Here is a 25,745-nt window from a genome sequence, read left to right on the forward strand (position 1 = left end):
GACAAAAATATTAAAGAAAAAATTGTATAAAAAATGTTAGTGGATTAACTTGATCAACATATCTTCAACCCACTCGAATCCATTTAATCCAAGAGTTAAGTGAGTTGAGTTCAGTTTAATCCACTTTTTAAAAAAAATTAATTTTTCTCTATTCAACTTGGTTAAAACATATGGTGAGCTAAGGTGACTTATGTCTTAAAACACATTTTGACAGGTAAAATAAAGTGGTCAATTGATTAAAACTCTCTCAACAACTGTTATGTTCAACTTTGTATTTAAAAAAAACAACTTTAAATAACTATCACAACAAACATTAATAACCAAATGCAAAAATATAAAGGATAAACAATAACATAGATAAAGGTGAACTGATTAAAACAATTCTTGTAACAGAAATTACTACTTTCAAAAGTATTACTCGTCTAATTTACTATTTTACAAAAATAAATGAAAATATTTTATTTTTTGTTTTAAAATAATTTTAAGTGAATTATATAATATAAATCTTTTAGTTTTCTTATTTCAACATATATGTAAGTATCATTATACGTCTTCTTCGTTTTTTTCTGTCGTCCCGATAAAATTAAAAATATAATTAAAAGAAGCCATATATTGTTGCCCTAAAAAATTAAAAAAAATAGCCAATATTGTTTATAAAAAAACTGGAGAATTAAAGGGTAGATAAAAGATATAGAAAAACTTTGTTATAATTATTATTTTGAATTTTTTTCCGCACTTGTAAAACTAGATTTAACAAGGCTTGAATGAATAGAGATTTAAAATGAACGTGATTACAAGTTTCTAACCTACTATGGAAAAATAACATATTGAAAATAGAATAAAATAATATCTCTCCATTTTTTCTCCATTTTGTTTTATCTCTATGTATAGTTAATTCTCTTACCTAATTATTTATAATTTATAAAGCAGAAATAATTAATTGAACAATATTTGTATAGAATAATATATATAAAACAAAAATAAATAACATTCAATTTAAAAATAAAAAAATAGCTTAAAAAATAATAAAGTGAAGTAGAAGGAGTATATTAACTAACTTCATCACTGTTTATGCTCTGAAATCCGCAGAGAGCTTGTTGTGATTCGCAATATCTACGGTCATAAAGATGTGGAATTATGACTGACGCAAGAATGACTGCAATAATTATTGGTGTTTTTGTGTAATGCAGCGCTCAGCATATTAATTTGGAAATAATAAAAAGCCTTAAATCATCTTTGAAACATTCTTGAAGCTTGTATTAGTTTAATACTGCGTGTAGATAATCCAGTTTCAATGATATTGATCACAGAAAAAGTGGGAGAGTTTTAGTTTGTCTTGCTGCATGATGTCACAATGCTGCAACCTTGATGGTTGGTAATAGGTTTATTGAAAAGTGCCAATTAATTTATAGACGGTACATATTTTATTAATTAATTTCTTTCAAAAGCTTAAAATAAGTGTAGCTTTTATATTAATATATTTTATTTCTAAGTATCTCTTTTTAAAAAATGAAAAGGTTAAATGAATTTTATTTCATATTTACATTCTAGTAAGGAAAAATCAACTGTTTCTATAAATTTGTGATCAAGCATTTACTTAGAGTTTGAAAGATGAATATCACTTATAAAATAGAGGAAACCATGTTAAAGTAATTTGATTACAAGAAAATTGTGTATTATCTATAAATACCATTATCAATAATAATAAAAAAACTTAATAATTTGATTTTATCAACAAATTAATGATTGTCAAAAATTTATCAATAAAATAATCATCGATAAATTTTATTAACAAATACAAATTCATTTATAGAAAATTATTATAATTTATCATAAACTGAGTGATGGTAATTCGTCAATTATACAAATTTAAATTATTTCTAGTGTTTGTAAAAGACAAATTTTTGTCGACGAATTTGGTATCAATGAAAATTTTTATTGCAAGTTAACTCTAAAATATGATGTTAAAATTCATTAGTAGATATGCATTTATTAATATATTTATTTCCATCGGTAACAATCTATCCGTAATTACAAAATTTCTTGTAATAAATTAAAGAGCCTAAAATCATTCTAAATTGAGATGAAAAAATATAATTCTCACCTAAATTAACATTCGAAAAAATTGTAAAATGATTTTACTTCTATAACCAACGTTCAATAACGTATTTATTCTCGATGAAGATAAAATATCTAACTCAAGTGTAGATGAATAGTTAGAAAAGTTATAAAAAAAATAGTGACACATTTTTACATTTGACACATTATTTTTTATTTTATCGTTATCAAAAACATATCAAATGAGTGTAAATGTGTTATTGTCCAAGTTATAAATAGGAGGTGGAACTTCTTATTGAAAATGTGTATATACCTATTTACAGTATGTATACATGTTTCTTCTTGAAGAATTACGAAAATCTTGAATTCTTAAAAGTTTTTTCTTTTTTTAATGTTTCCAAATAAGTTTATGCTAAAATTCATTATGAATTTTAACATGTCAATTATATTAACACCTCCGTAATTCAACAATTATTTGTGACCATGTGAACATTTATTAAAATAAAAAGAGAAAAAATAAATACAAATAATGAAAAAATTCATCAAATTTATGATAAAAAATACACTTCATAAAACATAAACAAATTATATTTATTCTATAAATTATATATAAATAAAATCAGGGATTTGTTTTTTATGTTTAACCTTTTCAATACCTCGTGCGATTTTAAGAACATCTCACGTCTATTTTTGGCTTGTATAAGAAAACAAGATAAAATTGATGAAGTGCAAGACTAAAAGAATCTTATTCTTCAACTGTAACATTTATTTTTATATCTATCATAAGTGTTAGTTCTCTCTCCTTTTAAATTTAAAAGGAAATAATCATAAAATAAAAAATTTAATCAAATAGAGTTTAAATCCGTTAATCAACTATATTTATTTATTTATGATGGATTATTTGTGAGTCCATTTATTTTCTCATGTTTGGACACTTAAAATACTTAGAATAATCAAATTACTCTTTAATCAACGAGAACGTTATTGATTAGTTTTCCAAAAATATTTAAAAAAAATCATAAATGTTCACACATCAAGCCATATCACTTAATTAAAATGTCTATTCTTATGCATGTATTAAAGAAATTCAAGCTTAAAAGAGATAACATGTTTATATGTATTAAAATAGATAATCATAAATTTTGGAATACGATAAAAATACAATATTACCAGCAAAATATGTAATTATATATAATTATATATAGGACCTTCCATATGTACATAAGTTGTATTTGAGTGTAATGCAAAACATTATGTTTATTTATAGAATTATATATAGGGCAATTATGTTTATCTACATAGGTTGTATATTTGAGTAAGGGTTCACAAAATTATTAATGACTTATTTTTGCATATGTTTTTGGAAAAGAAGTATTTTTTGAATTTTAACTGCCACATTTATTAATGATATGACATTTAGTGGTTCACACAAATTAAGTGTTATCAATATTGTGGTATATTGAATAGTTAAATAAGATGTATTAATTATATTAAATAGGTAAGTTCAGTCTATTGCCATTATTTATATAAAACAAACACTATTTATTACAAATTTTAATATATGTGGGTGTAGAGAAATGAAAGCCATAAATTTTACCAAAATGAATGTGATTATTAAAGTTGATGTGCATCAGGAACTCTTTTGTTTTCTTATGATCTCAAATCCTATAAATATCATTTAACTTCTCCACTTCTAAATCAAACTGATTATGAGATTTGGTCTTCATTTGAAGATCATGTCTATACTTTATGTTTTCTCGCTTCTTCTTCTCTTAGAAGTACCAAAGTCGTGCATTGCTGAAAAAAAAGAAGAAAAGTGGGATCATTTCATATATGCTCAACAATGGCCGAAAGGCTATTGCGATTCCCCACATACTGGAACACGAAAATGTCGTATAGTACCAGAAAAATTTGTTATTCATGGACTGTGGCCTCAAAATGATAATGGTACACTTCCTAAATGCAAAACTAAGACTCCCATTTATAGGAAGGTGAGTATATCTTTTTTTGTTATGGTTAATTAGAAGTTAGAACTCTAATGTGTGGTTTAGTTTATACACTGTGTTCCCTGTATCACAAAAAAATAAATTGTGTTTATTTAGGATTTAAAACCCTTGACAAGACAACTTGATGAGGATTGGCCAAATTTAATTGGCAAAAATTTTAACTTTTGGAGAGTGGAGTGGACAAAGCATGGAGGATGTGCAGAGAAAACGCTCCCACTACTGGAATATTTCAACCTGGCTTTGCATATTTATGACCAAAATAATCTGTTGAATATTCTTGAAAAGGAGCAAATAGTCCCAGATGACAAAAAACATTATAATGTTAGTTCCGTTGTTGCTGCAGTTCAGAATCACACTAGCCATGTTCCTTCGCTTTATTGTTATCATGATCCAAAACTAAATGCTACTGCTCTCTATCAAATTAGTATTTGTTTGACCAAAAATGCAACCTCATTTATAAACTGTCCGAAATCTGATGGTACTTGTGGGGAAGACAGTTTATTATTCCCAAAATGAGTTTATGCACCAATAATTTTTAATAAATAAAATACAAGTATTCATTTTCCTTGTAATTTCCTTCGTATAATGTCATTGTTCATTTAGAGATGTATTTTGAATCCATATATAGCACTGAAGTACAACATGCATTACGATCAGAAATAATAATATTTTTTTATAATAGTAATAGTTAATGAACGATCGATTGAAATTTTTTCTTATGCTTCGATGTTTGTTTGGAAGTGTTGACTTCTTATTTTGACATTCTTCCACATTCTCTCATTATAAAAAGAACTAGTTGGTGGGTTTGTATGATAATGACCCTTTTAAATTTTAATCATTCATTCTAAAATTAATTTCATAAACCATAAAAGATGAATTGCAGTTTTGTTACAAAAAAATATTATGAATCATAAGAAGATATATATCATTTAATTGTGCTTGTAGTTGGTGTGTTTGTGTAATTATATAGTATTTTTAATCATTTTAATAGTAATTTCACGAAGGAAATAAAAGATGAATCGTATTTTGTTAACAAAATAATGAACCATAAGATACCATTTAATTGTGTTTATCCGTTTAACTTCATGTTTTCAACTTAAATATGCTTTTCACTCCTTATAAAAAAATAGTTTTCAAGATGATCTTTCAATTATTATATTTGACTACTTAAAATTAGGAGTGTCAAAGTGAGTCAACACGACTGACACTAATTGGTTCGTCATGGGTTGAGTTAAAAAATGTCAGTTTAACCCGATTTATTTTTTTGTGAGCCAGAAATTTTGCAATTCGACCCGACCTACTAAGTTTGGGAATTGGTGGGTTAACTTACTTACAAATATTTTTTTATTTTTCAATTTATTTTATATATTTATTGCATTACAATTAGACTTAATTTACTTTTATAATAGTAGAATAAAAGTATTCACCTAATTCTCAAAATATTATTGTATAAATAATAGTTAAAGATTAAGATATCAACGTATATAACTTGACAAACAAATTAATTAAACATTCAAACAATTCAAATATTATTGAGCAATATTCTAGCATTTAAAAATATGAATTATGAACTATATAATTAGAAATAGTAAATAATTATAACAAAAATATTAAAGAAAAAATTGTAAAAAAAATGTTAGTGGATTAACTTGGTCAACATATCTTCAACCCGGCTCGAATCCATTTAATCCGAGAGTTAAGTGAGTTGAGTTCAGTTTAACCCACTTTTAAAAAAATTGAATTTTTCTCTATCCAACTCGGTTAGAACATGTGGTGAGCTAAGTTGACTCATATATTAAAACAAATTTTGACATCTTTAAGGTAAAATAAAGTGGTCAATTGATTAAAACTTTCTCAACAAATGTTAGAAGATCTTCAACTTTGTATTTAAAAAAACAATTTTAAATAACTATCACAACAAACAATAATAACCAAATGCAAAAATATAAAGGATAAACAATAACATAGATAAAGGTGAACTGATTAAAAAAATTCTTGTAACAGAAATTACTACTTTCAAAAGTATTACTCGTCTAATTTACTATTTTACAAAAATAAATGAAAATATTTTATTTTTTGTTTTAAAATAATTTTAAGTGAATTATATAATATAAATCTTTTAGTTTTCTTATTTCAACATATATGTAAGTATCACTATACGTCTTCTTCGTTTTTTTCTGTCGTCCAGATAAAATTAAAAATATAATTAAAAAAAGCCATATATTGTTGCCGTAAAAAATTAAAAAAAATAGCCAATATTGTTTATAAAAAAACTGGAGAATTAAAGGGTAGATAAAAGATATAGAAAAACTTTGTTATAATTATTATTTTGAATTTTTTTTCCGCACTTGTAAAACTAGATTTAACAAGGCTTGAATGAATAGAGATTTAAAATGAACGTGATTACAAGTTTGTAACCTACTATGGAAAAATAACATATTGAAAATAGAATAAAATAATATCTCTCCATTTTTTCTCCATTTTGTTTTATCTCTATGTATAGTTAATTCTCTTACCTAATTATTTATAATTTATAAAGCAGAAATAATTAATTGAACAATATTTGTATAGAATAATATATATAAAACAAAAATAAATAACATTCAATTTAAAAATAAAAAAATAGCTTAAAAAATAATAAAGTGAAGTAGAAGGAGTATATTAACTAACTTCATCACTGTTTATGCTCTGAAATCCGCAGAGAGCTTGTTGTGATTCGCAATATCTACGGTCATAAAGATGTGGAATTATGACTGACGCAAGAATGCAATAATTATTGGTGTTTTTGTGTAATGCAGCGCTCAGCATATTAATTTGGAAATAATAAAAAGCCTTAAATCATCTTTGAAACATTCTTGAAGCTTGTATTAGTTTAATACTGCGTGTAGATAATCCAGTTTCGATGATATTGATCACAGAAAAAGTGGGAGAGTTTTAGTTTGTCTTGCTGCATGATGTCACAATGCTGCAACCTTGATGGTTGGTAATAAGTTTATTGAAAAGTGCCAATTAATTTAAAGATGGTACTTATTTTATTGATTAATTTTTTTCAAAAGCTCAAAATAAGTGTAGCTTTTATATTAATATATTTTATTTCTAAGTATCTCCTTTTAAAAAATGAAAAGGTTAAATGAATTTTATTTTATATTTACATTCAAGTAAGGAAAAATCAACTGTCTATATAAATTTTGTGTTCAAGCATTTACATAGAGTTTGAAAGATGAATATCACTTGTAAAATAGAGGAAACCATGTTAAAGTAATTTGATTATAAGAAAACGGTGTATTATCTACAAACACCATTATCAACAAATTAATGACGGTCAAAAATTTATGAATAAAATAGTCATCAGTAAATTTTACTGACAAATACAAATTTATTAATAAAAAATTGTTATAATTTACCATGAATTGAGTGATGGTAAATGTAGTCAATTATACAAATTCTAATTAATTTTTAATATATGTAAAAGACGAATTTTATTGATGAATTTGATATCAACGAAAATTTTTCGTTTGCAAGTTAAATCTAAACTATGCTATTAAAATCCATTAGTAGATTTGTGTTTATTAATATATTTATTTCCATTGGTAACAATCTATCCGTAATTACAAAATTTCTTGTAGTAAATTAAAGAGCCTAAAATCATTCTAAATTGAGATGACAAAGTATAATTCTCACCTAACTAACATTCGAAAAAATTGTAAAATGATTTTGCTTCTATATATAACCAACGTTCGATAATGTATTTATTCTCAATGAAGATAAAATATCTAACTCAAGTGAAGATGAACAGTTAAAAAAGTTATAAGAAAAAAAATAGTGACACATTTTTACACTCATTTGACATATCATCTTTCATTTTATTCCGATTTTTATTTTGATAATCTTCTTTATAGAAAATGAAACATAAGAGTTAAATAAAATAAATCAGACAATTAATCAAGTAAAACATTTTTAATTTGTTTGTTTTTGTCAAAGATTGACATAATTCAATAATGATAGACAAATCCTTCAAATTTGAATGAGTATGAACATCAACAATGAAATATTAGAGTAAAATTTTAAACTAATCATATATTTATCAATATATCTATTTTTTTTTTTAAGTTTAAGACAAAAAAATAATTTATCATAATCTAATAAAAATTGAGATGTAATTACTAATAAAAATATATAATAGTAATAATATTATATATTACAAATAACAGTAATAACTTTACTACTAATAATGTTAATAATACTAATAGTAATAATATATAATAGTAACATATAATAATAATAACTATTATTATTATTATTATAATACTAATATTTGTTATAATTTTACTACTATCATTATAAATAATATTTATAATAATATATTATTAATAATTTGAAATATTAATACTTATAAAAATAATACAAATAATAATATATTATTAATAATTTGAAATATTAATACTTATAAAAATAATACAAATCATAATATATTTATAATTAATATTATAGTTGAAATCATATAGTAAAAAACTTTGAACTCATCAATAATTTATTCGGAATAAAAATCTCCAATTATTCCTTTTTGAATGTAAATAACCATATTGCGTTCAAGAAATTCATCTTTCATCTTATTCCGATTTTTGCTTTGATAATCTTCATTGTAGAAAATGAAACATAAGAGTTAAATAAAATAAATTAGACAATTAATCAAGTAAAACATTTTTAATTTGCTTGTTTTTGTCAAAGATTGACATAATTCAATAATGGTCGACAAATCCTTCAAATTTGAATGGGTATGAACATCAACAATGAAATGTTGGAGTAAAATTTTAAACTAATCATATATTTATCAATATACCTATTTTTTGTTAAGTTTAAGACAAAAAAATAATTTATCATAATCTAATAAAAAATGAGATGTAATTACTAACAAAAATATATAATAATAATAATATTATATATTACAAATAAGAATAACAACTTTACTACTAATAATATAATGTTAATAATACTAATAGTAATAATATATAATAGTAACATATAATAATAATATTAATATTTGTTATAATTTTACTACTATCACTATAAATAATATTATAATAATATATTATTAATAATTAGAAATATTAATACTTATAAAAATAATACAAATAATAATATTATTTATAATTAATATTATAGATGAAATCATAAATAAATGAAAAAAATAAAAATAAAATGACTTTTGTAGGATTTGAATCCAGGTCCTTTTGTACCAAAGTTTTAAAATGACGAAAAAACCAATTTTTATGACACATGTCAATAAAAAAAAATGTATATTATAATAATTTTGGTAGTATCTTCTTTTCTTAATATGTAATAGATAAATGTGCGATTTTAATAACATCTCACGTCTATTTTTGGCTTGTATAAGAAAACAAGATAAAATTGATGAAGTGCAAGACTAAAAGAGTCTTATTCTTCAACTGTAACATCTACTTAAAATCTAAGAAAAGAAACTACTAGGGATATTACCCTAAAACCCCTATCTGAAAAGTTGACACGTGTCTAATTGAATGGTTTTTTCGTCAATTTGGTGCCCTTTATGAATGGTTAGAGCAGCTGAAGACGGAATGACAATTTTATCCCTGTTTTCTGCTCCGTAGTTTAATTGGGTTTGGTTATTTCGTAATTTTGCATAGTTTTAAATGCATCTGAATTCGCTCAGTCGTGATGATGGACATGTCTGCATTTATGAGCTTTGATAACATAATTCAAATTCAAATATCAGATTCCAAAATTCCCATTTACACTACCTCTGATTTTTCCCCCTAAAACGAAAACCCTAAATACATTCAGACCACCCAAACACCACTTGCGATCTGCACCATTTGCAGCACTTATTCTCGATTTGTGAATTCTTCTCCTTCCTTTACCAGGTTTATGGTTACTTTCGGACCTTCCAAACCTTTCACCTTTATTTTTGGTTCGTGGCTCCCTTCCACACCTTTCTTTCTTCCAACTCTTCCTCTGCAATCCCTTCCAAACCTTTCAGATCTGATTTTTCTTATTATCTTCTTTGTCCGCAAGTCGAAAGGCTTGCTCATATTTTTTTTTTTCAGTTAAAAGGTATGATATATAGGTTTGGTTTCCAACTTTTACTTTTTCCTTTTTTTGATTGATATATTGGTCTAATAACATTGTTATTTATTAGTTGTTTAATTTTTTGTTTCTTAAACTTAATATATGCTTAAATATGTTCTTTGATGTTTAGGGTTTTTTCATTTGACGAACACAAAGCAACAAAATAGTTCTTGGATGAAAAGGTAACATTTTTGTTTATATTTTGTTTATTAAATTTATTTTATATATCAATTTGTTGTTTTTCAATTTTTTTGAGATTACTTGCATTTTCTGAGGATTGATTACTTGCAAAGGCTGAAAAGTGGGAAGTTGGATTTGGGTGTTAGGAGGGACATACTTGATTGGATTTGGAAGGTAATAGCTTTGTTGATCTCTGATTTTTTATGTTTCAAAGTTCCCATTTTCATTCTATGCGAACTAGAAATAAATGATTTTTAATTGTTTGTTGATTTGTGTGGATTCATATATTTCAGGAGCATACTATTTGTTATTGGATGTTAGGAAGGACATACTTGATTGGATTTGGAAGGTAATAGCTTTGTTGATCTCTGAATTTTATGTTTCAAGTTTCCATTTTCATTCCATGCAAACTAGAAATAAATGATTTTTAATTAATTTTTTTAATTGTTTGTTGATCTGTGTGGATTCATATATTTCAGGAGCATACTATTTGTTTTGTTATTGGATGATCGATTTTGTTTATTAGTTGTTTAATCTTTTGTTTCTTAAACTTAATATATGCTTTAATATGTTCTTCGATGTTTAGAGTTTTTTCATTTGACGAACACAAAGCAACAAAATAGTTCTTGGATGAAAAGGTAACATTTTTGTTTATATTTTGTTTATTAAATTTATTTTATATATTAATTTGTTGTTTTTCAATTTTTTTGAGATTACTTGCATTTTCTGAGGATTGATTACTTGCAAAGGCTGAAAAGTGGGAAGTTGGATTTGGGTGTTAGGCGGGACATACTTGATTGGATTTGGAAGGTAATAGCTTTGTTGATCTCTGATTTTTTATGTTTCAAAGTTCCCATTTTCATTCCATGCGAACTAGAAATAAATGATTTTTAATTGTTTGTTGATTTGTGTGGATTCATATATTTCAGGAGCATACTATTTGTTATTGGATGTTAGGAGGGACATACTTGATTGGATTTGGAAGGTAATAGCTTTGTTGATCTCTGAATTTTATGTTTCAAGTTTCCATTTTCATTCCATGCAAACTAGAAATAAATGATTTTTAATTAATTTTTTTAATTGTTTGTTGATTTGTGTGGATTCATATATTTCAGGAGCATACTATTTGTTTTGTTATTGGATGATCGATTTTGTGTTTCTGCTTTTTTGTTCTATTGGTTATGTTGGAGTCCATGGTGGGTTTCTTAAGTTCTCCCAATATTTTTAATATTTCATAAACAATAATGGATCCAAAGGAAGGAAATGTGGGAATGATTGCATAAGGTTTTCCATTTTTCAATGTAATAGTTTATGTTCTATGTTATAGTTGGTTCTGTTATGGAATTTTGATTGTTCTGTGTCATAATATTGTGTTTGCGGGTTTGGTTGTACTTTGGGTAGCATGTAAGTTGTTGAGATGCTTGTGTGTATGTTGAACACCGAGTAAATGTTAGTATATTTTTTTAATGCTTTAGTATAGTTGTATTGTTTATTAGTATGTTTTGGTTATTAACTTTTGTTTTTAACTCTTACAATTTTAATTCCATATTGCAGTCAACAAGCAGGTTATCTTACAACTTTAGTTCCATATTGCATTCATTAAGCAGGTAACATGTTCTTTTTCTTTTATTTTCTTGACATTGATATGATTTAGTTGTTCAACTATATTAATAATTAATATAAATTGTGGATTTGATTAGATAATTATGATTTGATAGAATTTATTATTGAATGAATGTCATTACAATATATTATGGAGTTCTTTATGAAAATATGGTGGTATGGCATTATATAGTAACTTTTGGTAGTTGTTTTTGAAAAAAAAAAATGTTAAGTCATTGGAAAGTTATATTAGTTTTGAATATTGTAAGCTTGAGCTCCATATTCCAGTGGATAAGTAGGTTATAAGTTCTTTTATTGTGTTATTGTATTGTGTATTGTGTTTGAATTTGTTTATATGCATGATCTTTCATGGTTTTAAGTTCATTATGTATTGTGTTTGAATTTGTTTTTATGCATAGTCTTTTATGGTTTTAAGTTTGTATTATACTTATAAGAAAAAAAGTAATATGCATATACTTTGTTTTGTAGTACAATATTGTGATTGATTGTTTTTATAATTTCAGACTATAAAGAACTTAGACAACATTTGAGTCCTCATTGATCATTTGAAAATTGAGATTTAATCTGTATAGCAGAATGTGAAATTTGTAATTAAGTATAATGTTGTGAAGGTTGCAGTAGAGGAGATCAAGAAGTTTGAGGTTTTCACAAAGATTGTTGAAAATTTAAGAGGACAGAAAATCATAAAGCTTCCCCATACTTAAAGATATTATTCTTTCTCCTCAAAGAGTAATTGTTGTTTTAGGACAATTCATTTGTTCTGTTTCTGTTTCTGGTGGAATTTTATGATTTTCAGTTATAATTTATTCATGAAAAGTTGTATTTATGTTGTAAATAAATATTGGTAAAGTGTATTACTTTGGTTTGTGTAGGAAGCTAAAACTTATTATGTTGAGACAAAATTACACCACTAAAATGTATTTGTTATTATTATTTTGTGAGATGAATACATTTGTGTTTAGCACATTGTGTGATCCAGGTTTTATTTCAAGTCCCAATATTTATGTTTTACTGCATAATTGGTAAAAGAAAAGAAATAAATTAGGTTAACAATGTCAAATGTTTAGTACTTAATTTCTTATTTTCATACACTAAAGATGATAATAATATGTATTTCTTACGAGTTTTTTAGAAAAAAAAAGATAACATACTGAATTAGGATGATTCAAAGTATATCTAAAATTTAAAAATTTTAATTGTTGAATCCAATGTTATAAAAATACAATTTTGAATGTATTAATTAAAGAAATATATATTATTTACAACAACATTATATTGTGTATGGTTAATAACATACAATAAGAATTTCGAAAGAGTTAACATTTTTGCATTGTTTTAAAATATTATAAATGTGTTAGTCTTTAGTTAAAATATCAATATATATAGATTTTGTACAAGATATAAGTAAGTTAATACATTTTTTGTATGTATTTTTCTTCTATTCTAGAATAGAGGTTTTTCCAAGTGGATTATGTGATGTTGTCTGTATAATAATCTATTTTCATTAAGTGATCAATTAATTTCATTCATTGTTTTTAATGTTCTAATTATTAATGGATTTTTTTTTATTCCATACAATTTGAAATCTGTTAAACTTATACATTTGTAATTAATAATTATATGATTAGTTTTTAAAGATTTATTCTCAATTAATTGATTTCATTAATTGTTTCAAATTTCTTTAATTATAAAAGAAGTTTTAATTGGCAATTGCTATCATAATTATTAGTATTTTTGTTATTATTATTTGAATCAATAAATAAAATATTTATTGTTATTAATATTATTATTATTATTATCTTATTATTATTGTTTTGTATATATTCCTAATAAATACATTTCATTTTAGAAAAGATTGTGCATATGCATTTTTAATATATATTACTTTTAGAAATGAAGAATGTTACTATTTATTATTATTATTATTATTATTTTGTACGGGATCCATAATACATGATATGTTTACATCTTATTTTTATAATCAATAATTATATAATTTTTTTCCAATTTTTTTAATATTTGATCAATTAATTTTATTAATTGATTTTAGTTTTCTAATTATGAATGGATTGTTTTTAATTCCATATTTTTTGAAATCTTTTAAATATATACAGTTGCAATTAATAATTATATCATTAATTTCTAATTTTTTTTTATAAATTAGTTGATTTCATTATCATGTGTAGACCTTTCATTTATATGGTGCAAATTTTAATTATACAAGAATATTGTTTTACTTCACTTAACTAATGTTACATTACTACTATTAATATTAATATGATTTGATTTAATGAATAATTAGTATTATTATCATTATTATTATTTTGTACGGGATCCATAATACATGACATGTAATTATATGATTTTTTTCTATTTTTTTAATATTTGATCAATTAATTTTATTAATTGATTTTAGTTTTCTAATTGTGAATGGATTGTTTTTAATTCCATATTTTTTGAAATCTTTTAAATATATACGGTTCATAATTATATCATTAATTCCTTTTTTTTTATAAATTAGTTTATTTCATTACCATGTGTAGACATTTGTACGGTGCAAATTTTAATTATACAAGAATATTGTTTTACTTCACTTAACTAATGTTACATTACTACTATTAATATTAATATGATTTGATTTAATGAATAATTAGTATTATTAGTAGTAATGTTACTATTCATTATTATCATTATTATTATTTTGTACGGGATCCATAATACATGATATGTTTACATCTTATTTTTATAATCAATAATTATATGATTTTTTTCTAATTTTTTTAATATTTGATCAATTAATTTTATTAATTGCTCTTAGTTTTCTAATTATGAATGGATTGTTTTTAATTCCATATTTTTTGAAATCTTTTAAATATATACAGTTGCAATTAATAATTATATCATTAATTTCAATTTTTTTTTTATAAATTAGTTTATTTCATTATCATGTGTAGACATTTCATTTGTACGGTGCAAATTTTAATTATACAAGAATATTGTTTTACTTCACTTAACTAATGTTACATTACTACTATTAATATTAATATGATTTGATTTAATGAATAATTAGTATTATTAGTAGTGATGTTACTATTCATTATTATCATTATTATTATTTTGTAGGGGATCCATAATACATGATATGTTTACATCTTATTTTTATAAAATAATTATATGATTTTTTTCTAATTTTTTTAATATTTGATCAATTAATTTTATTAATTGCTCTTAGTTTTCTAATTATGAATGGATTGTTTTTAATTTCATATTTTTTGAAATCTTTTAAATATATACAGTTGCAATTAATAATTATATCATTAATTTCAATTTTTTTATAAATTAGTTTATTTCATTACCATGTGTAGACATTTCATTTGTACGGTGCAAATTTTAATTATACAAGAATATTGTTTTACTTCACTTAACTAATGTTACATTACTACTATTAATATTAATATGATTTGATTTAATGAATAATTTGTATTATTAGTAGTGATGTTACTATTCATTATTATCATTATTATTATTTTGTACGGGATCCATAATACATGATATGTTTACATCTTATTTTTATAATCAATAATTATATGGTTTTTTTCTAATTTTTTTAATATTTGATCAATTAATTTTATTAATTGCTTTTAGTTTTCTATTTATGAATGGATTGTTTTTAATTCCATATTTTTTGAAATCTTTTAAATATATACAGTTGCAATTAATAATTATATCATTAATTTAATTTTTTTTATAAATTAGTTTATTCCATTAATTATTTTAAATTTATTTAATTATGAATGAAGTTTTTATTTATAGTTGATGATACTATCTTTTAATTTATATACTGCAATTAATAATAATAATAATAATAATTATTATTATTATTATTATTATTTTTAAATATTAATTAAAGTTATTTTTATTTACGAGTGTTTCTATTAACAAATTTTAAGATCAATCTCGACTTGATTATGTGTTTACTTTGTACGGGATTCATAATGTAAAATATATACATTTTACTTTTAAGAACGAAAGTGAATACATATTTCATTTTAGTACAACATATGTAATGAATAACTTAAAAATTTAATTATAATCTTTAATCATAAAATAATATTGTTTTCTTCACGTAACTAATAATATATTACTATTATTAGTATTAATGAATATTTATTATTGTTATTAGTATTGATATTATTCTACTACTATTACTATTATTATTAATAATAATATTACTTTGTATTATTATTATTATTATTATTATTATTATTATTATTATTATTATTATTATTATTATTATTATTATTATTATTATTATTATTATTATGTCTACACTATCATCATTATTATATTATTATTGTTATTATGTTTACATTTTAGTTTAGCAATGGATATATATTACATGGATTTCTATTCATAAATTTTAAGTTCAATTTCAATTGTTTTGTATTTATTATTATTATTATTATTATTATTAATGTTAATATTTTATTACTAATTGGAAGTTGAATTTATATTTATTGAAAATTAGAAATATTTATTACACTTTATTATTTTTATTTAAAATGTTAGTATAAAATAATATTATTATTTTTAATTATTTTGTTGCAAAAAATATCTATGAATAATTATTTAAATTTTTTCATATTATTATTATTATTATTTTGTACGATATCCATAATCTATAATATATTTACACTATCATATTATTATTATTATTATTATTATTATTATTATTATTATTATTATTATTATTATTAATATTACTAAAAGTACTTGTATGAGATATTTAATTATTTTTATACGGTTATTATTATTACTCTTCTGATCTATTATATATATATATATATATATATATATATATATATATATATATATATATATATGAAAAAATATTAATTAAAAAAGATAATTAATATTTTTTATTTTACAAATACAAAATTAAATAAAAAAAAAAAACACACCACCCGTGCGTACGCACGGGTATAACACTAGTTTATTTTTATATCTATCATAAGTGTTAGTTCTCTCTCCTTTTAAATTTAAAAGGAAATAATCATAAAATAAAAAAATTAATCAAATAGAGTTTAAATCCGTTAATCAGCTATATTTATTTATTTATGATGGATTATTTGTAAGTCCATTTATTTTCTCATGTTTGGACACTTAAAATACTTAGAATAATCAAATTACTATTTAATCAAGAGAACGTTATTGATTAGTTTTCCAAAAACATTTTTAAAAAAATCCTAAATGTTCACACATCAAGCCATATCACTTATACAACCAAATTAAAATGTCTATTCTTATGCATGTATTAAAGAAATTCAAGCTTAAAAGAGATAACATGTTTATATGTATTAAAAGAGATAATCATAAATTTTGGAATACAATAAAAATACAATCTTACCAGCAAAATATGTAATTATATATAATTATATATAGGACCTTCCATATGTACATAAGTTGTATTTGAGTGTAATGCAAAACATTATGTTTATTTAAATATTAAATATAGGACAATTATGTTTATCTACATAGGTTGTATATTTGAGTAAGGGTTTACAAAATTATTAATGACTTATTTTTGCATATGTTTTTGGAAAAGAAGTATTTTTTGAATTTTAACTGCCACATTTATTAATGATATGACATTTAGTGGTTCACACAAATTAAGTGTTATCAATATTGTGGTATATTGAATAATTAAATAAGATGTATTAGTTATATTAAATAGGTAAATTCAGGCTATTGCCATTATTTATATAAAACAAACACTATTTATTACAAATTTTAATATATGTGGGTGTCGAGAAATGAAAGCCATAAATTTTACCAAAATGAATGTGATTATTAAGGTTGATGTGCATGAAGAACTCTTTTGTCTTGTTATGATCTCAAATCCTATAAATATCATTTAGCTTCTCCACTTCTAAATCAAACTGATTATGAGATTTGGTCTTCATTAGAATATCATGTCTATACTTTTTGTTTTCTCGCTTCTTCTTCTCTCAGAAGTACCAAAGTCGTGCATTGCTGAAGAAAAAGAAGATAAGTGGGATCATTTCATATTTGCTCAACAATGGCCGAAAGGCTATTGCGATTCCCCACATCCTGGAACACGAAAATGTCGTATAATACCAGAAAAATTTGTTATTCATGGACTGTGGCCTCAAAAAGATAATGGTACACTTCCTAAATGCAGAACTAAGACTACTATTGGTAATAAGGTGAGTATATCTTTTTTTGTTATTGTTAATTAGAAGTTAGAACTCTAATGTGTGGTTTATTTTATACCCTAATGTGTTCCCTGTTTCAATAAAAAAATAAATTTTGTTTATTTAGGATTTAAAACCCTTAAAAGAACAACTTGATTCGGATTGGCCAAATTTAATTGGCACAAATTTTAACTTTTGGAGAGTGGAGTGGACAAAGCATGGAGGATGTTCAGAGGCAACGCTCCCAGTACAGAAATATTTCAACCTGACTTTGCATCTTTATGAGCAAAATAACCTATTGAATATTCTTGAAAAGGAGCAAATAGTCCCAGATGACAAAAAACTTTATAATGTTAGTTCCGTTGTTGCTGCAGTTCACAACCACACTAGCCATGTTCCTTCGCTTTATTGTTATCATGATCCAAAACTAAATGCTACTGCTCTCTATCAAATTAGTATTTGTTTGACCAAAAATGCAACCTCATTTATAAACTGTCCCAAATCTGATGGTACTTGTGGGGAAGACAGTTTATTATTACCAAAATGAGTTTATGCACCAATAATTTTTAATAAATAAAATACAAGTGTTCATTTTCCTTGTAATTTCTTTCGTATAATGTCATTGTGCATTTAGGGATGTATTTTGAATCCATATATAGCACTGAAGTACAACATGCATTACGATCAGAAATAATAATATTTTTTAATAATAGTAATAGTAAATGAACGATCGATGAATTGCAGTTTTGTTACAAAAAAATTATGAATCATAAGAAGATATATATCATTTAATTGTGTTTGTAGTTGATGTGTTTGTGTAATTATATAGTATTTTTAATCATTTTAAAAGTAACTTCACGAAGGAAATAAAAGATGAATCGTATTTTGTTAACAAAATAATGAACCATAAGATATCAGTTAATTGTGTTTATCCGTTTAACTTTATATTTTCAACTTAAATATGTTTTTCACTCCTTAAAAAAAATAGTTTTCAACGTGATCTTTCAATTATTATATTTTATTACTTAAAATTAAGAGTGTCAAAGTGAGTCAACACACATTAGTTGGTTTGTCATGGGTTAAGTTAAAAAAAAGTCAGATTAAGCCGATTTACTTTTTTGTAAGCTAAAAATTTTGTAATTTGACACGACCTATCACAGGTTGGTGAGTTAGTAAGTTGACTTACTTATAAATATTTTTTTATTTATTTTATATATTTATTGTATTACAATCGGACTTAATTTATTTTTATAATAGTAGAATAAAAGTATTCACCTAATTTTCGAAATATTATTATAAAAATAGTAGCTAAAGATTAAGATATCAACGTATATAACTTGACAAACAAATTAATTAAACATTCAAACAATTCAAATATTATTGAACAATATTCTAGCATTTAAAAATATGAAATTGTGAATCTATATAATTAGAAGTAGTAAATAATTATAACAAAAATATTAAAGAAAAAATTGTAAAAAAAAATGTTAGTGGATTAACATGGTCAACATATCTTCAACCCGGCTCAAATCCATTTAATTCAGAAGTTAAGTGAGTAGGATTCAGTTTAATTCACTTTTAAAAAAAATGTATTTTTCTCAATACAACTCGGATAGAACATGTAGTGAGCTAAGTTGACTCATATATTAAAACATATTTTGACATCTTTAGGTAAAATAAAGACTGTACATATTTGATTGGTAATAAGTTTATTGAAAAGTGCCAATTAATTTAAAGACGGTACATATTTTATTGATTAATTTCTTTCAAAAACTCAAAATAAATGTATTAACATATTTTGTTTCTAAGTATTTCTTTTTTTAAAATGAAAAGGTTAAATGAATTTTACTATATTTACATTCAAGGAAAAATCAATTGTCTCTATAAATTTGTGTCCACGCATTTACTTAGAGTTTGAAAGATGAATATCACTTGTAAAATAGAGAAAACAATGTTAAAGTAATTTGATTACAAGTATCATTATCAGCAATGATAAAAATTTGTCAATAATTTAATTTTATCAACAAATTAATAATTGTCAAAAATTTATCAATAAAATAATCATCGATAAATTTTACCGACGAATATAAATTTATCAATAAAAAATCATTATAATTTACCGGGGGTAAATATCGTCAGCAATACAAATTTTAATTTATAGCATATGTAAAAGACGAATTTTGTCCACGAATTTAGTATTAACAAAAATTTATGTTTGCAAGTTAAATCTAAAATATGCTGATAAAAGCCATTAGTAGATTTGAGTTTACTGAAAGATTTATTTCCATCGGTAACAATTTACCAGTTATTACAAAATTTCTTGTAGTGATCTAAAGAATCTAAAATTATTCTAAATTGAGATGACAAAATATAATTCTCACCTAAACTAACATTTAAAAAAATTGTAAAATGATTTTGCTTCAATAACCAATATTTAAAAATGTATTTATTCTCGATGAAAATAAAATATGTCACTCAAGTGAAGATGAGTAGTTAGAAAAGTTATAAGAAAAAAAATATTCACATATTTTTACACTTATTTAACACATTAATTTTAATTCTATCGTTACAAAAAACATGTCAAATGAGTATACATGTATCAACATACCATTATGCAAGTTATAAATACGACGTATAACTTCTTTTTAAAAGTGTACATACCTGTTTACAGTAGTATGTATGAACGTTTTTTGTATTTTCCTTGAAGAATCGTGAAAATCTTGAATTCTTAAGATTATTCTTTTTTGCGTGTTTTCCAAATAAATTTATGGTAAAAATCACTATGAATTTTTACATGTCTATTATGTTAACAACTTCAAAATCTAACAATCATTTGTCGCGAACATTAATTTAAACAAAAAGAGAAAACAATACAAATAAAAAAATTCATCAAATTTAAAATAAAAATTACACTTCATAAAATATAAACAAATTATATCTATTGTAAAAAATATATAAATAAAATCATAGATTTTTCTCATGTTTAACCTTTTCAATATCTCATGTGTGATTTTAAGAACATCACGTCTATTTTCCGCTTGTATAAGAAAAACAAGACAAAATTGATGAAGTGCAATAGGACTAAAAGATCATATTCTGTAACATTTATTTTTATATCTATCATAAGTTTTAGTTCTCTCTCATTTTAATTTTAAAAGGAAATAATCATAAAATAAAAAATTTAATCAATAGAGTTTAAATCCGTTAATCAGCTATATTTATTTATTTATGATGGAATATTTGTAAGTCCATGTATTTTCTCATGTTTGGACACTTAAAATACTTAATATTCAAATTACTCTTTAATCGACGAAAAGGTTATTGATTAGTTTTCCAAAAATATTATAAAAAATCATAAATGTTCACATATCAGACATATCAAAACTTATGCAACCAAATTAAAATGTCTTTTCTTATGCATGTATTAATTTAAGCATATAAAAGAGATAACATATTTATATGTATTAAAAGAGATAATCATAAATTTTGGAATACAACCAAAATTAGGGATAGCAAAGGGGCGGGGCAGGGCGGGGACGGATTTCGCTATCCCATACCCATCTCCGTAGAAAAAATTCATCTCGATCCTCATACTCAAACTCAATGGATATTAAACTTTTGTCTCATTCCCATTCCCACGGGTAACGGGTATAATCTCGTACCCATACACGTACCCATTTTCTTACTACTTCAATATTAATTTTAATTAATTTTTATAAAATAATAAAAAATTATGGTAAAGAAAACATAATATTATCAAATATTTAATATTAGGAGGATGGTTGTTTCTTCGATATCAAATATTTTGAAATAAATTATAATTGTTTACATTTTATATTAGAATACCAAATAAAATTTTATGAGAACCAAAACATTTATTAAATTTGCAAACTGCAAAAATTAATGAAACCTAGTTGATAAAATTTAAAAATATTTTCAAAAAATATAAAAAAAAAACAAATATTCAAATTAAAATATATTTTAAATGTTTGTTTACTTCAATTTTTTAAATTCTAATGAATCTCTTTTTTATGCACTAATAAAAATGACAATACATCAATTCATCAAAACGACACAAAGAACAAATAATAAACATAATAAAATTTTGAAATAGATCTTGTATCTTTTGAACTCTAATATATGTTGGATGGTGATAAAAAAAATTCATGGCAATTACGTTAAATTTTTATATTATAGTAAATAAAAGTTATGTATACAATTATAGTGAAAAAATTACAGTATGATTGATAATGAGTTAGAAAATAAATTAGATAAACTATATATAAATAGTATTCTACATGATGAAAATAAACAACAAGTAAAAATATTAAAAACTAACAAATGTGTGTCTGAGAAACAATTTGAAAGACTATTGAAAGAAATCACTCTAAGGAAACTAAATGTATAATTTAGGGTATGATAAGATGAAAAATATCTTAGAGATCTAAGAAAACTTCTTAAATATCAATATATATTTTCAATGGTTGAGAAATAACGAAAATTATTTTAGCGAAACAAAAGAGTTCTTTAAATGAAACAAAAATTAATAATAATAAGTAGAGAATGTTTTTTATATTACCTAGTAAATAAAAAGTGTATGCTATTAAACACTTAAATTGAGAGTATTAAACATACTCGTGCGAAGGAAAATATACAATAAATAAAAATATTAAAAAAATAATACAAATATTGAAATATGAAACATAAAAAGTTTTTAATTGACATATTACATTTTAACATAATTATATAAATGTTATGATAATATGAAAAATATATTGGAGATGCGAGTGCGTCTCATGACAAACCAAATAATTAGAAGAGATAAAAAGTATATATATATATATATATATATATATATATATATATATATATATATGGTTACTTAATTAATTGTGAATATTTTAATAATTTAAACGAGGACGGAAATATGACGAAGACGACTATTATGACGAGAATATGTACATCCTCATACCCAGTTAAAAAAGTTGGGGATTCTTCATACCCATACCCAGTCAATGTGGGGATTTCCCGTCAAAATGGAGACGGGTTTGGGCAATACCTACAAGGCAAATTTATTTGTCATCTCTAACCAAAATACAATCTTACCAGCAAAATATGCATTTATATATAATTATATATAGGACCTTTTCCATATGAACATAAGTTGTATTTGAGTGTAATGCAAAAAATTATGTTTATATAATTATATATAGAACCTTCAATATGTGTAATGCAAAAAATTATGTTTATCTGCATAGGTTGTATATTTGAGTAAGGGTTCACAAATTTATTAATGACTTATTTTTGTATATGTTTCTGAAAAAAAAAAAAAGAAGGAAAGAAGTATTTTGTGAATTTTAACTGCCTCATTTATTAATGACATGACATTTAGTGATTCACAAATTAAGTGTCATCAACAACATTATTGTATATTGAATAGTTAATAAGATGTATTAATTATGGGAGAATCGTAACCGGTGCAGTAAGAAACGGTTAAGGAAAATTAATTTGCATTTATTTTTTCATTTTTATATTGAATAATTAAATATATTAATTAAGATATTATAAATGTATATAACAAATTTTATAAAGATAAAAATACTTTTTTAAGTATGTGGACAATAACATATAGAAGAATGATTTTGAAATTTTTAAGTCTCTCCTAAAAAGAAAAAAAAAAAGGATATCTTTGGTGACACTTCAAGAGTCTCTTAAGACGAAAGTTTTAAATGTGAAAACGGTAAATTTTTGAAAGGTATGTCTTTAAATTTTATAAAAAAATTGATACTTTAGTTATTTTTTTATAAATTTTTTATATGTTTAACACTATTTTATTTTTTTTCTGATTGTTATGTTAATTTAAACTTCCTTATATTTAATTATATTTAATTTTTAACAACATTAAAACATAGTTATTTTATTATTTAATTATATTTTAACTTTTATCAGTGACAATTAAATAAAATATGAAACTCACATGTATAATACTTATGGGTAATTTTATCTTTTAAATAAAATAAAATTGCATTAATGGTGATTAAGTCAGATTTAATTTAATATTACACTTACCTACATATTTTTTTATATAAGTCAGATTTAATATTTTTTATATAAAACAAAACCTATTTATTACAAATTTTAATATATGTGATTGTGGATTATTTATATAAAACAAACACTATTTATTACAAATTTTAATATATGTGACTGCGGTGAAATGAAAGCCATAAGTTTTACCAAAATGAATGAAATTATTTTATTTTGTTTTTAAAAACAATTTTAAGTGAATTATATAATATAAATCTTCTAGTTTTCTTATTTCAACACATGTAAATATCATTATACGTCTTTTTCGTTTTTCGGTCTGCCCTGATAAAATTAAAAATATAATTAAAAGAAGTATGTTATCTTAAAAATTAAAAAAAAAAAACAAATATTATTTATAAAAAAATGGAGAATTAAAGGATAGATAAAAGATATGGAAAAACTTTGTTATAATTATTATTTTGAATTGTTTCAGCACCGGTAAAACTAGATTCAACAAGGGTTGGATGAATAGAGATTTAAAATGAATGTGATTAATTAAGTTATAAGTTGAACATTAAAGTTGATGTGCATGAAGAACTCTTTTGTCTTGTTATGATCTCAAATCCTATAAATATCATTTAGCTTCTCCACTTCTAAATCAAACTGATTATGAGATTTGGTCTTCATTTGAATATCATGTCTATACTTTATGTTTTCTCGCTTCTTCTTCTCTTAGAAGTACCAAAGTCGTGCATTGCTGTAGAAAAAGAGTGGGATCATTTCATGTTTGCTCAACATTGGCCGAAAGGCTATTGCGATTCCTTAACTGGAAAAACATGTCATTCAATACCAGAAAAATTTGTTATTCATGGACTGTGGCCTCAAAAAGATGATGGTACACTTCCTAAATGCAGAAGTAAGACTCCTATTGGTAATAAGGTGAGTATATCTTTTTTTTGTTATTGTTAATTAGAAGTTAGAACTCTAATGTGTGGTTTATTTTATACACTAATGTGTTCCCTGTTTCAATAAAAAAATAAATTGTGTTTATTTAGGATTTAAAAACCTTGATAAAACAACTTGAATCGGATTGGCCAAATTTAATTGGCATAAATTTTAACTTTTGGAAAGTGGAGTGGATGAAGCATGGAGGATGTACAGAGGCAACGCTCCCAATACCGGAATATTTCAAGCGCGCTTTGCATCTTTATGAGCAAAATAACCTATTGAATATACTTGAAAAGGAGCAGATAGTCCCAGATGACAAAAAGCTTTATAATGTTAGTTCCGTTGTTGCTGCAGTTCACAACCACACTAGCCATGTTCCTGCGCTTTTCTGTTATCATGATAAAAAACTAAATGCTACTGCTCTCTATCAAATTAGTATTTGTTTGACCAAAAATGCAACCTCAATTATAAACTGTCCGAACTCTGATGGTACTTGTGGTGACCAGACTTTATTATTGCCAAAATGAGTTTATGCAGCAATAATTTTTAATAAATAAAATACAAGTATTCATTTTCCCTGTAA

At 23.4% G+C, this 25,745-nt stretch overlaps 3 protein-coding genes and 1 long non-coding RNA gene across 5 annotated transcripts; all 4 read left to right on the forward strand.

Moving 5' to 3' along the window:
• The first annotated feature begins 3,720 nt into the window (after window positions 1–3,720).
• LOC114189018 (ribonuclease DdI-like) lies at window positions 3,721–4,636 on the forward strand. The gene is made up of 2 exons (XM_028077716.1): window positions 3,721–4,049; window positions 4,161–4,636. Exons 1-2 carry the CDS (start codon window positions 3,768–3,770, stop codon window positions 4,578–4,580), a joined length of 702 nt encoding a protein of 233 aa, XP_027933517.1. The 5' UTR covers window positions 3,721–3,767; the 3' UTR covers window positions 4,581–4,636.
• Window positions 4,637–9,827: 5,191 nt separating this feature from the next.
• Window positions 9,828–12,869, forward strand: LOC114189211. 2 transcript variants are annotated; one of them, XR_003605580.1, is made up of 9 exons: window positions 9,828–10,154; window positions 10,300–10,351; window positions 10,463–10,523; window positions 10,643–10,698; window positions 10,936–10,987; window positions 11,062–11,159; window positions 11,279–11,334; window positions 11,904–11,956; window positions 12,584–12,869. It is a non-coding gene; the product is annotated as an uncharacterized LOC114189211 (long non-coding RNA). The 2 variants fall into 2 exon arrangements; XR_003605581.1 differs by having other exon boundaries at window positions 11,099–11,159.
• A 5,023-nt stretch (window positions 12,870–17,892) lies between these two features.
• LOC114189045 (ribonuclease DdI-like) lies at window positions 17,893–18,790 on the forward strand. The gene is made up of 2 exons (XM_028077742.1): window positions 17,893–18,199; window positions 18,315–18,790. The coding sequence occupies exons 1-2, from the start codon at window positions 17,945–17,947 to the stop codon at window positions 18,732–18,734; spliced, it is 675 nt and encodes a 224-aa protein (XP_027933543.1). The 5' UTR covers window positions 17,893–17,944; the 3' UTR covers window positions 18,735–18,790.
• A 6,064-nt stretch (window positions 18,791–24,854) lies between these two features.
• On the forward strand, window positions 24,855–25,745 carry LOC114189026 (extracellular ribonuclease LE-like). The gene is made up of 2 exons (XM_028077724.1): window positions 24,855–25,153; window positions 25,270–25,745. The coding sequence occupies exons 1-2, from the start codon at window positions 24,884–24,886 to the stop codon at window positions 25,687–25,689; spliced, it is 690 nt and encodes a 229-aa protein (XP_027933525.1). The 5' UTR covers window positions 24,855–24,883; the 3' UTR covers window positions 25,690–25,745.

Source organism: Vigna unguiculata, chromosome 6 (genome assembly GCF_004118075.2).
Source record: "Vigna unguiculata cultivar IT97K-499-35 chromosome 6, ASM411807v1, whole genome shotgun sequence".
Lineage (NCBI taxonomy): Eukaryota > Viridiplantae > Streptophyta > Magnoliopsida > Fabales > Fabaceae > Vigna > Vigna unguiculata.